This window comes from Abramis brama (genome assembly GCF_963993115.1).
Source record: "Abramis brama genome assembly, chromosome: 21".
NCBI lineage: Eukaryota > Metazoa > Chordata > Actinopteri > Cypriniformes > Leuciscidae > Abramis > Abramis brama.
The window spans coordinates 3,060,246-3,073,760 of record NC_139983.1 but is presented as its reverse complement, the minus strand read 5'-3'; the positions used below and the strand labels follow the sequence as shown (position 1 = coordinate 3,073,760).

Genomic DNA, 13,515 nt, shown 5'->3' with positions numbered 1-13,515 from the left:
TATGGTGATATCTAAAGCAGACGGTTACTCTTTCTGATGCCTGCGTTTGGTTTATCACTGCTTTGCTTCAGTATGTCAGGGCTCATATTTAAGAGCGCAGCTCATCGCTAATATTAGGACTTTTTCCATTACATTGACTGTAAAGCGGTGGAGGGTGGAAAAGACGTTAAACAAGGATTCAACTGTGCTGCTGCAGTCCTTTCCACTGAGATTAATTGCCAGTTAAATATAATAGTGTTGGGGATGAACGGTTAGAAAATGCAGTTTCGTTTCCCAGAAGATTCTGCCCATCTGCTTTTGTTTGCAGCGGAAGATTTCATTCCTGGTCAAAACGTGGCATACCATTTGTTAGGCATCTGGCTGGAACTTTCCGCTGGCTACTGTGTGCTACACGCCAAACTACAGGGAAACCGGAGCTAATTCTTCTGCCGTTATCCTTCACCTTGTACTTCACTGCTGAAAAATTATTGACTTGCTTAGTATTTTTTTGTCTTGCTTTCCAGCACAAATATCCAAACATTCTGACATCAAGACACATTTGCTTGAGAGGCAAAATAGCATGATATTAAATCTTGTTTTCTGAAAAATGTATCAAAATTAAGTGAGTTTAAGCATAAAATATGTCAATGGGAGCAGAAAAAGAAACTTATTTCACAGGAAAACAATTGGCAGTTGAGTTGATATTTGAGTTGAAGTTAGTTTAGTTAAAGAGTTAATTTCTTGTATCCAGTGTTGGCCGGCAAATAGTGGCGAATCTAAAACGGACATTCATTTAATAATGCATCATCATATCTGGTGATATACTGCTCGGTGCTGTCTTTAATGTTCGGGGGCTTTTTTGAGCACCTCCTCCACATCCAAGATTTTGGGGCCAGTGGTCTGTGCCAAACATGCTGAAGCCGTTAAGTGCACTGTTGTCAAAGCCAAGGGGGTTCAAGCGTAATGGCTTTCAAAGAGAAGTAGGAGCTTTGAAGTTTTGTGTTATCCAGGAACTGCCAGGTATGCTGGATCAGCACTTCCAAACCGTTGTCCTTCCCACCAGCTCCTCCCTTCACTGCACTGCAACGTTTAGTCTAATGCTAATGAAGAATGGCCATTTGCTAACCGAATCCAGCAGCTGAGCGAGGTTGGCTTATTATTTTTCACTGTAGGTATGTGGCAGCGTTGTCGTAAGCCTGAAATATTTAGGTAATTTTAGTTCCACTTGGACGGCTGTTTCAGCTGCCTATTTTCTTGGCATCGGTAGACATTCATTTCCAGTAAGTTATTGGTACCACTTGCACATGATGATGATGATAATAATCGACGTGGTTTAGCATGGTAATGGAATGTCATAATTATTGAATATTAAGGTTTTGGATTGTGTCATAGGCTGGAAGAATGTCCCACTGAGCAGCTTTACCTTGGCTCCTCGTGCCGACCATGGCATTTCAGGATTACTCCTACGGACAGCCTTTCAACTTTAGCACACAGTCGTGTATATCGACAGCTGTGGAGGTTTATTAGGATCAGATCACTCAATTCAGTGTCAGTGTCTGATTCATGCAGTGCCTTTATCACATCTGTGTGGAGGAGTGGTGCTACGGATCACAAAATTCACGGTTCGGATCATTTACGATTTTTGAGCCACGGATCGGATCAGCAAAAAAAAAAAAAAAAAATTATATATATATATATATGGAGGGATGTAACTTTGCTTTTTATGTATTACTTAAAGCTCACTTGAAGTTCTTCGAAACCACATCAAAAACTACCAGCCTAACTGATAAAGTTCAATCATTATTAAAAACAAGTGAACAGTCAGTAATAAAATAAGAACAAATACAGAAATTAATAATTAAGCCTAAATTTAAAATAACACTATTTGTTCGCTGTAGAAATTAAATAAAGGTTCATCTTTGTTAAAGCTGTATTTCGTTTTTTTATTAACATTTATTAACATTAATGACACAGGCAACAGTAGGAATATTAGGCTGCTGTCACTTTAAGACCGACTGCATGGGCCGAATAAACTGACAAACATCCAGTTTCTTTCTCAACTGTTCACTTATGACATAACCGAGAGAATACTTGCCGAGACGGGCATTTAGACGAGTATTCAGACATAATTTTGTGTTTATGTGTCCGTTCAAGGGCAAGGAAACGCGAAAGAGGAATCAATTCGGTGTTCGAGTGCTGTCTGAAATGCATCTCTCTCTCTCTCTCTCTCTCTCTCTCTCTCTCTCTCTCTCTCTCTCTCTCTCTCTCTCTCTCTCTCTCTCTCTCTCTCTCTCTCTCTCTCTCTCTCTCGCTCTCTCTTTCTGTGCACAGATAACGCGAGTCCCGATTTTCGCCTCTTCTTCCGCATTTAAAATTGTTTGAATGGGTAAATTGGCAAGACAAAACACGTCCAAATGATAAACTTTCACTCTATGATGGTTAAATTTAGCAGTTAATCCTCGAATCACATGCGTGCCGAACCGTGGGGCCATACGGATCACGGATCAACTGCGATCCGTTGTACCCCTAGTGTGGAGGAGTGACCATACAGTGGTTTCTTTGAAATAAGTACTTTTCTTTTAAAGGAGAATACTTACAAAAAGGTTTAAACTGTCCTCATCTCAGTGTCACAGCATACGTGCACATCACCAGAGTTCGATTTATGATGGCGATAATAAACTGCTGCAGGAATGACATATATTTGTAGGCCAAAACCCATAAATGAGTTGCAGATAAACTCATCCACTCACTAGTCGCTTTCACAGCCTCGTTGTGTTTATAACCGCAAATTATTCTAACCTAAACTTTCACGGAAAATGTTTATAGATGAAGACTGAAAGAGTTGTTAAAGCTTAATGATGGTGATGTTGAAGTCATGTGACCGTGGTCTTTCTTTTAGCGATTGTATTATTATATTAAAGTCCCCCTGTGTTGAAAATCCAGCTTTTAATGTTGTTGATATGTCTATTTGGTGTTTTTAATATGCTTTAAGACAAAGCATGTGCAAATTCATAAGTCGACTCCATTGCTGAGTATTTCCTCCTTAAAACTGCAGTGAACCAAAGACAGTCTCAAAAACACGCTTTGAAATCGCTGGTGTTTCTGACGTCACAAACTACCTTGTAACCAATCAGATCAACGTGTGATCGTCAACCAGTGGATCTCTGAGCTGAGTGAGTGAGTGGAGGCGGGGCTCATTTGCATATTCATAGAACCGCGTATACTAAATGAGGCAAGGGTGTCGAATATTGTATATTTTTGCTTCAAAGTCTTAAATGTTGCGTTCAGTTCTGAAGATTATCATAATGAACAAAATGTGTAAGAATCAGAAACTTTTCTTGGCCACAGGGCTTATTTAAATCCAAAAAGCCAATGGGAAAATCCTACTGGGTTTTAGTCCAGGGAATTTACAGGTAGGCCTAGCAAGGCACTGTTATCTTCTGTGCAATTCATCACACGCTTCCATTAGTCTTCCTTTGTCCTCCTCCTGACCACTCGCCCCTAACGTGAGCCTGGACCGGAGAAATGATCCCGCATCAGCAGCCAGAGACGTCTCCCCCTCAGTCACTCCCTGCTCATTCAGCATTTCTCTCCATCTCCTCCCTCTCGGTAGCAGGAACATACAAATACTGCTCAATTTTAAAGGGGCATGAATTGAGAAGTCATTTTTTTCCTGATCGTTTGACATGTAAGTAGTCATTGTACAGTAAAAACATGGTATAAGTTTCAGAACTCAAACTTAGTCCAAAAACAGCTTTTATTAAAAGCATTGGGAATTGACTCGTTTTGCTCTATTTTTCTTTTTATTACGTGATAGAGAGGAACACATCAGCACAAGACAGAGATCAATGCCTACTTCTTCATAATGGCCTCTTTAGCCACACCCACTCACTTCATACATGGACAGACAGAAGAACTACAACAGGATCACTGGACTGATATAACATTACCTTCCAAAGGGGCCTAATGGTATAAAACTGTCTGTTTATTTTTTAAATATGTGAATGTCTCACTAGAGCATTATTTTGTTTGGTTCATTTCACTGTGGATTCTTTGGGAAACCATTCGCAATTTGACACAGGCTTTGTAAACTTACTGACACATTATTTAAAGTTCGCCTGTAGTCAATAATTGTATCCCTTAAAGGGTTAGTTCACCCAAAAATGAAAATTCTATCAGTAATTACTCACCCTCATGTTGTTCCAACCCCGTAAGACCTTCGTTCATCTTCGGAACACAAATTAAGATATTTTTGATGAAATCTGAGAGTTGTCTCACTCCTCCATAAGCTTCTATGTGATTGAAACTTGCTGGCCCAGAAAAGTTATTAAATAGATCGTTAATATAGTCCAAGTGACTACAGTGGCTCAATCTTAAGTTTATCAAGCGACGAGAATACTTTTTGTGCGCAAAAACAAACAAAAATAACGACTTTATTCCACTATTCATTTCCTTCTCTCTGGGCCTCGAGCTGGTTCACGTAGTGTTTTTGCGCAGCGCGTCTGTGTTTTACGTCATACGCATCACACACATGACCGGCGTCGGCCAATAGTGAGCCTACGTGGTGACGTAAAACACAGACGCGCTGCACAAAAACACTACGTGAACCAGCTCGCAGCTCATAGAAGATTTCATCAAAAATATCTTAATTTGTGTTCCGAAGATGAACGAATGTCTTACGGGGTTGGAACAACATGAGGGTGAGTAATTACTGACAGAATTTTCATTTTTGGGTGAACTAACCCTTTAAAACTCCCAAATTACATATTTAAAAAAATTTTCCTTGGAAAAAAATTATTCGTGCCTTAAAATATCTTGAATGTAACTCGATACCCTTGCGTCATTTAGTATTCGCGGTTCTATGAATATGCAAATTAGCCCCATCTCCACTCACTCACTCAGCTCAGAGATCCACTAGTTGACGATCACACGTTGATCTGATTGGTTACAAGGTAGTTTGTGACGTCAGAAACACCAGCGATTTCAAAGCGTGTTTTTGAGACTGTCTTTGGTTCACTGCAGTTTTAAAGGTCCCGCATTATGCCCCTTTTCACAAGATGTAAAATAAGTCTCTGATGTCCCCAGAGTGTGTATGTGAAGTTTTAGCTCAAAATACCCAACAGATCATTTTTTACAGCATGTTTAAATTGTCATTTTTTGGGGCTCAGAAAAACGCACTGTTTTAGTGTGTGCCCTTTAAATGCAAATAAGCTGCTGCTGGACGACACAGGGGGCGGAGCTTCATGAGCTTGCGCTCAGTCTCTCAGGACAATTTCATCTCACGGAATGATGATAATATCAGAAACTCTCAGTAACGGTGTTCATTTCGAGTCGGACAATAATGCCTACAGAGTCAGAGTGCTGTATGGAGATGGAACAGGTATAGTTTAGTAGTTTAATTACGGTTATAACGTATTTGTCATCTGCTTGTATGTATCCATTATTAATAGCCTACAAGTCTGCTGTTTCGGATCAGGTCCAAATGATGATCAAACATATACTGATGAGTTTAATAAAGTTTATTGTACATCACACAAAAGATGAAGCGTCAGTTTTACTTCAGAAAATCACCGTAAGAGCTGAGTAAACACAGTAAGTTATAAGAAGTGCGCAAGTACATAAACGAATTTCGGTAGAGTTGAGGGAGCATTTTCTTTAAAAACAAAATAATTCCACCTCGTCTTCAGTGTCAGATTTCGAGAGTAAATAGAGAGAGCTATGTGGATTAATACATCCAGCCACACAACACCTACAACGCTTGGGAGACATTCTCATCTATGGCTGCGAACTCGATCAGGGCGGGGCTATGTTAGAACGGCAGTGTCTGTCAACACTCGTGGGCGGGGCCTGTGCTTAGTGACGTCACTAAAACAGCATTCTGAAAACAGGTCGTTGGGAGACACTGCTGATGATTTATGGGGATTAATAAAAAAGGAGTGAGTGGATTTTTATCACTATTGGCTGGTTGTGTACACACACTGCCAACACACATTTATGTCCAAACAGCATGCAAAAGTGAATTTTGCATAATAGGGGACCTTTAAGGAGAAAATACTCAGCAATGGTGTCAACTTATGAATTTACACATGCTTTGTCTTAAAGCAACACCACATAGACATATAAACAACATTAAAAACTTGATGTGCACCACAAGGGGACTTTAAAGGTGATGTTGTTACACGTGTTACATGTAAACCAAACCCTAACCTTAACTCTATAGGTACATGTGGTTAATTAATTCTACTCAATACTTATTTGTGTAATTACAGGGTAACAGCATCACCTTAAAGAAATGTTTAACTGTAAATGGATGTGGACCTGATAGTAATAACGCAACGTGCAAGTAACCGTGTTAATTCTAACGTCTAATCTTTGATCAGTGATTTTTTTTTATATGTACAGTCAGATGTTCTTTGTCACAAAATCATGTATTGCTGTTTATGCGTCAGTAAAGCAAGCCAGTGAGTAAATAGTCAAGTTCACATTTAAATTGTAAATTACATTTAATAAATGACCAAGCATTAAACCCTGTGGTACCCCACATTTTGTAAAAAAAAAAATAATAATAATAATATTATTATTATTATTATTATTGTTATTTTGTCATTTATGAAAATTTCAGTAAGACCTTTACATTTTTGTGTTTAGTTGACAACTGTTTTATTAAGGATTCTCATAACAAATTCACAGCATCACAAAAATTTAGGATATTATGCAAATGTAAAAATAAAGTAAAATATACTTGATAATAGTGTCGCAAATATAATGCATGTTGCATTCATCTTTAAAGGCACTTTATAAGTGACTAAAACTCAGCAGAACATGGAGATGAGGTTTGTGTGAAGCAGACTCAAGGGAGTCACTCTGATTCTGGTCGACGTGTTACAAAAATATGGTGGGGAAGTGCTAGTTTAGGAGTAATGTACTGTAAATTAGTGTCTATAGGAGAGATTGTTTGAAGACGATTGGATTGCTGTTGACTGTTACCTTATCCATTAAAAATGTTGTGCGTAATTGTGCGTATCTGAAGTGTTCTTGTTAGTAAAATATTATCAAGGTGTAGCAGCCAAACCAGCACTGACCAGTGTAAATCAGCCTGGACCAGCCTGGAAATACATGCTAGTGTATAAGCTGGTCTTTTATGGCTCATGCAGACATTTTTGGACAACCACTTTAGTAGTACTGTAGTGCGTATAGTAGGGGTTAAATGACTTCAGAGTTTTTCAAGTCGACATTTGTGATGAAAACTTTATGTAAGACTCGAACACGGGTTGCCTTGTGCACAGCTATGGCATATGACACAGCGCTCCTACGTAACAGCTTATTTTTATCAGTTCTTTTGTCTTTGGTCCATTATATTTCTGCTCATTCTAAATCAGATATAAAGTAGCACAGTAAAGATTAAGTTTATATTAATGCATTAGTAAGAGAGCGACTGCGTGTGAATTGCACCTGGCAGCATCTCTCTACTAATAGTGAAGCTGTGGGTTTTGGTTACTAAGAAATATATGCTAGAACTTTTCAGTTTCTAAGCTATTTTATTGATGCATCACAGAACAGCGTTTACAATATTACAATAACATTCAAATTACTGTCATATTAATGTTACATTTTAAAAACGATATATATATATATATATATATATATATATATATATATATATATATATATATATATATATATACATACAGTGAGGAAAATAAGTATTTGAACACCCTGCTATTTTGCAAGTTCTCCCACTTAGAAATCATGGAGGGGTCTGAAATTGTCATCGTAGGTGCATGTCCACTGTGAGAGACATAATCAAAAAAAAAAAATCCAGAAATCACAATGTATGATTTTTTAACTATTTATTTGTATGATACAGCTGCAAATAAGTATTTGAACACCTGAGAAAATCAATGTTAATATTTGGTACAGTAGCCTTTGTTTGCAATTACAGAGGTCAAACGTTTCCTGTAGTTTTTCACCAGGTTTGCACACACTGCAGGAGGGATTTTGGCCCACTCCTCCACACAGATCTTCTCTAGATCAGTCAGGTTTCTGGGCTGTCACTGAGAAACACGGAGTTTGAGCTCCCTCCAAAGATTCTCTATTGGGTTTAGGTCTGGAGACTGGCTAGGCCACGCCAGAACCTTGATATGCTTCTTACAGAGCCACTCCTTGGTTATCCTGGCTGTGTGCTTCGGGTCATTGTCATGTTGGAAGACCCAGCCTCGACCCATCTTCAATGCTCTAACTGAGGGAAGGAGGTTGTTCCCCAAAATCTCGCAATACATGGCCCCGGTCATCCTCTCCTTAATACAGTGCAGTCGCCCTGTCCCATGTGCAGAAAAACACCCCCAAAGCATGATGCTACCACCCCCATGCTTCACAGTAGGGATGGTGTTCTTGGGATGGTACTCATCATTCTTCTTCCTCCAAACACGTTTAGTGGAATTATGACCAAAAAGTTCTATTTTGGTCTCATCTGACCACATGACTTTCTCCCATGACTCCTCTGGATCATCCAAATGGTCATTGGCAAACTTAAGACGGGCCTTGACATGTGCTGGTTTAAGCAGGGGAACCTTCCGTGCCATGCATGATTTCAAACCATGACGTCTTAGTGTATTACCAACAGTAACCTTGGAAACGGTGGTCCCAGCTCTTTTCAGGTCATTGACCAGCTCCTCCCGTGTAGTTCTGGGCTGATTTCTCACCTTTCTTAGGATCATTGAGACCCCATGAGGTGAGATCTTGCATGGAGCCCCAGTCCGAGGGAGATTGACAGTCATGTTTAGCTTCTTCCATTTTCTAATGATTGCTCCAACAGTGGACCTTTTTTCACTAAGCTGCTTGGCAATTTCCCCGTAGCCCTTTCCAGCCTTGTGGAGGTGTACAATTTTGTCTCTAGTGTCTTTGGACAGCTCTTTGGTCTTGGCCATGTTAGTAGTTGGATTCTTACTGATTGTATGGGGTGGACAGGTGTCTTTATGCAGCTATCGACCTCAAACAGGTGCATCTAATTTAGGATAATAAATGGAGTGGAGGTGGACATTTTAAAGGCAGACTAACAGGTCTTTGAGGGTCAGAATTCTAGCTGATAGACAGGTGTTCAAATACTTATTTGCAGCTGTATCATACAAATAAATAGTTTAAAAAAATCATATATTGTGATTTCTGGATTTTTTTTTTTTAGATTATGTCTCTCACAGTGGACATGCACCTACGATGACAATTTCAGACCCCTCCATGATTTCCAAGTGGGAGAACTTGCAAAATAGCAGGGTGTTCAAATACTTATTTTCCTCACTGTATATATATATATATATATATATGTATATATATATATATATATATATATATATATATATATATATATATATATATATATATATATATATGTGTGTGTGTGTGTGTATGTATATATATATATATATATATATATATTTTTTTTTTTTTTTTAAAGCAAAGAGCTTAAAGCAAAATAAGCCAAGAAAAATGTCCAATTTAAAGACAAGCAAGGTATTTTGACAAACGGAAAAGTTTTGTGTAGGCTATGTCAAAACTATATCAATATTTTAATGAATAGAATACCCTTAAATATATAGTTGCCAGTACACATCAAGCTTTTATTGCACAGCTATTTATATGCACAGGTGCTTTTCACACAAGAGAAGCACGTTCAAGCCTAGACAGGCAATCTAACTTAAATTTGAGGAATTCTCCATATTGACAAATGTTGATTAAGTGAAAGATTAAGACTAATGTACAATGATCACAATGCAAGTCAAGCACATTGCATGTATGTGAGCTGTTTTTCAGTGGGATTTGACTGTTTGATTCATAGATACAGTAGTTTTCTGTGCTGAGAGCAGCAACACCAGATCAGATGATTCAGACTGACCTCTGTTAACACAGGAGTAGCAAAAGAGTGATTTTACTGCTGAAACAAAGGTTTTTTATGCACACATGTTGAATTTAAGAGGTGGAGAGACTAAAAATAGTTGTAAGGGATACAATGCTGCCCTCATTTTAATAAAAGCTTTTTATTCATCTTAATTGGACCCAGATGGCTTGGGGTTCACAGGACTTTCCTCTGTTTGGCGAGTGAGAAATTCCACCCCGGGATAACAGTGTTGTGTTAATGAGTGAACGCGGACGCCAGGGGCACGGCACACACACACTGCAGGCATGCGTCACACACATCTCACTGCGTTTAATGCACTGTTCCCTGAAATTATGCATTATTGTATGGCGCTAATAGCATTCTGAGAGCAGACCTTTCTCCGTATGGGGTTCATTAATGTGTGACCTCATGATTTTATATGCTGAAGAGAAGTCGAGCATTTTCAACAAAATATTTTAATATACATTACTAAAAAAATAAATAATCACTAGTAGCTTGGATTATTAGTAGTGCTGGGCAACGATTAAAGGATTAGTTCACCTCAAAATGAAATTTTCCTGATAATTTACTCACCCCAATGCCATCCAAGATGTTCATGTCTTTCTTTCTTCAGTGGAAAAGAAATTAAGTTTTTTGAGGAAAACATTTCAGGATTTTTCTCCACACAATGGATTTCAACGGTAACCAAATTGTTGAAGTCCAAATCAATGCAGTTTGAAAGAGCTTTGAAGAGCTTCAAAGGGCTCTGCACGATCCCAGCTGAGGAATAGGGTCTTATCTAGCGAAACGATTGGTCATTTTCTAAATAAAATAAAAATGTATATACTTTTTAACCACAATTGTTCGTCTTGTGCTGGTCTGCGACGCGCCAGGCATTACGTAATCACGTTGGAAAGGTCACGCTGGACGTAGCGGTCTCCTCCATCTGCCTAAGGTCTTCATCTGTGTACTCCGGTTCACAAAGGTAGGGAAGGGCGAAAAACTCCATCTCATTTTCTCCTCCAACTTCAAAATCGTCCGACATCATTGTTTTACCTTTTTTGTTAAAGGGCTTTTGTATTGGTCTTCGCATGTTCGCTTTGTAAACAATGGGGCGGTACTTCCGCCTATGTCCAGCGTGACCTTTCCAACGTGATTATGTAATGCCTGGAGCGTCGCAGACCAGCACAAGACGAACAATTGTGGTTAAAAAGTATATACATTTTTATTTTATTTAGAAAATGACCAATCGTTTCGCTAGATAAGACCCTATTCCTCAGCTGGGATCGTGCAGAGCCCTTTGAAGCTGCACTGATTTGGACTTCAACAATTTGGTTACCGTTGAAGAAAGAAAGACATGAACATCTTGGATGGCATTGGGGTGAGTAAATTATCAGGAAATTTTCATTTTGAGGTGAACTAATCCTTTAATCACATCCGAAATAAAAGTTTGTGTTTACATGATATATGTGTGTGTGCTGTGTCTATAATTATTTTTTATATATAAATACACACACATATGCATGTATATATTTAAGAAATATTTGCATGTATTTACTGTATATATTTTTATATATAATTTATTTAGATTATTACACATTATAATTACACATTTTTCTTAAATATACATGCATGTGTGTGTATTTATATATACAAAATAATTATAGACACAGTACACACACATATATTATGTAAACACAAACTTTTATTATAATAGTTTAATATTAATCGTCGCACAGCACTAATTATTATTAGTAGTTCCTGAGAGATTAGAACGGTGTCTGGCTTCTCATATCATCATGTCTGAGAGTTAGTGCATGCATACGACTGACAGTAATGAAGAAGTTCCTCAGTGTTATTCTGGCAGTTCACTCTTATTGTTTATTGTGGAAAGCATGTTTGCTCTTCTAGAAGTGAAGCAGATGATGAGATGTGGAGGTCTGTTTGGAAGCTGACGTGGAGGCTTGTGTTATAGATGTGGTGAGGTGGAGGTCTTTGAGCTTCTGTCATGGGTCACCAATTGTTTTTCCAACACACAAACTGTTATGAGAAATGAGAATTGCATGGGTGGATGGTTCTTTTCACATGACTCTGTGATCCCGAGTGTCTTCGGCTGGCTCTACTGTTCTCATGTAGCCTGTTGCACAAGAGCTGCTTATACTGATGTTTATTCCAGAATAATTCACTTCTGTATTTACATTAGCCTGATAGCATATACTCTAAGTATTCTCAAAGTATTTTTCTTTGGTACATGTGGATCGAACCAGAATATTTTGTCTATGAAAAGCTATAGATATCTACAGATAACGTATTATATTTGCTCACTAAATCAGTGAGTGTTTAGCTTTCATTTTATATGTGCCATGAAGAAATTTGGTTACATTCTTTACATTACACATTATTTTATTCATACATAAGCTGATAAGTATTGAAGCTTGTTTCCGCCACAGAAAAAAACATTTTAGAAGATAATTGCGACTTTTTATTAGTTAGTTTACATCTCGCAATTTTGACTTTTTTCTCCCAATTGCGTTATAAAGTCAGAATTGCGAGATATAAGCTTGCAATTGAGAGAACAAAAGTCAGAACCGCAAGTTTATTTCTCGCAAATGCGACTTTATATCACGCAATTCTGAGATAAAAAGAAACTCGCAGTTGTGAGATAAAAAGTCGCAATAAATTGTTTCTTTTTTATTCTGTGGCATAAATAAGCTTCCATAGATAAGTGATAAAATAGTGAATGACACTATTGTCTTTTTAGAGGTGCTTTACATCTGAAATTATGTTTGTTTCATAATTGAAGTACAACATTAATACTTTTATTTATTTATCTGCAAAAAAAAACAAAACAAAAAAACGTTTTTGTCTTGTCACCAGTATAAATATCTAAACATTCTTAAATCAAAATAAACTTGTTTTCCCATTGGCAGATTTTTGTTTTATTTGTTTAGTTTTGTCTTGAGCACAATATACTTTTGTTTTGATCTTTTTTTTTTTTTTTTCAGAAAACAAAATGTCATATCTTAAGTAATTTTGATTCTCATGTAAATATATCTTGATCTAAGAATATATATATATTCCTTGACATAATATAATAAACACATGGTTGAGACTTCATTGTGAGATTTATTAGCCTATCATTCCATTATAGTCAGATCTGACAGCGTTTGTTATGTTTTTTCCTTATTTCCTCGCCATTGACGAAATTTTCCTTAATTTATGACACAACAGCTTTAATCTGTTTTATGGCCTTTTAGTTAGCAGCTACATTAATAACATGTTTCAATAAACCGATGTTTTCTCTGGTCAGGCCTGCTGGGACACTGAAATGCTCCTGGACTAGTTTCCTCCTCACATGTCGTGATGATTGCTCTGTTTCTCTTCAGGCTCAGAGCTGCGTGTGAAGCCGAGTCTGTGTGTGATGGAGATCCGGTCAGCGCTCAGAAGCAGTCGTCGGCCTCGGGAAGTTACCAGCTCCAGTTCGCCATCCAACAGCTGCAGAAGCAGAAGCTGCGATCCAGACAACTGCTCGACCAGAGCCGCTCACGCCACCAGGTGCACTCACACACACACAACCAGTGTTTCAGTTCAAGTCAAGTCAAGTCACCTTCATTTATACAGCGCTTTTAACAATTTAGATTGTTTCAAAGCAGCTTTACAGTGAT

General features: G+C 37.9%; 1 protein-coding gene across 2 annotated transcripts in view; it reads left to right on the top strand.

Moving 5' to 3' along the window:
* ttll5 (tubulin tyrosine ligase-like family, member 5) overlaps positions 1-13,515 on the top strand; it is a 145,827-nt gene that overhangs the window by 97,361 nt on the left and 34,951 nt on the right. For both annotated transcript variants that reach the window (XM_084097321.1, XM_084097320.1), the window contains exon 29: positions 13,237-13,405. In XM_084097321.1, coding sequence (XP_083953447.1) covers positions 13,237-13,405 — 169 coding nt within the window. The remainder of the gene's footprint in view (positions 1-13,236; positions 13,406-13,515) is intronic.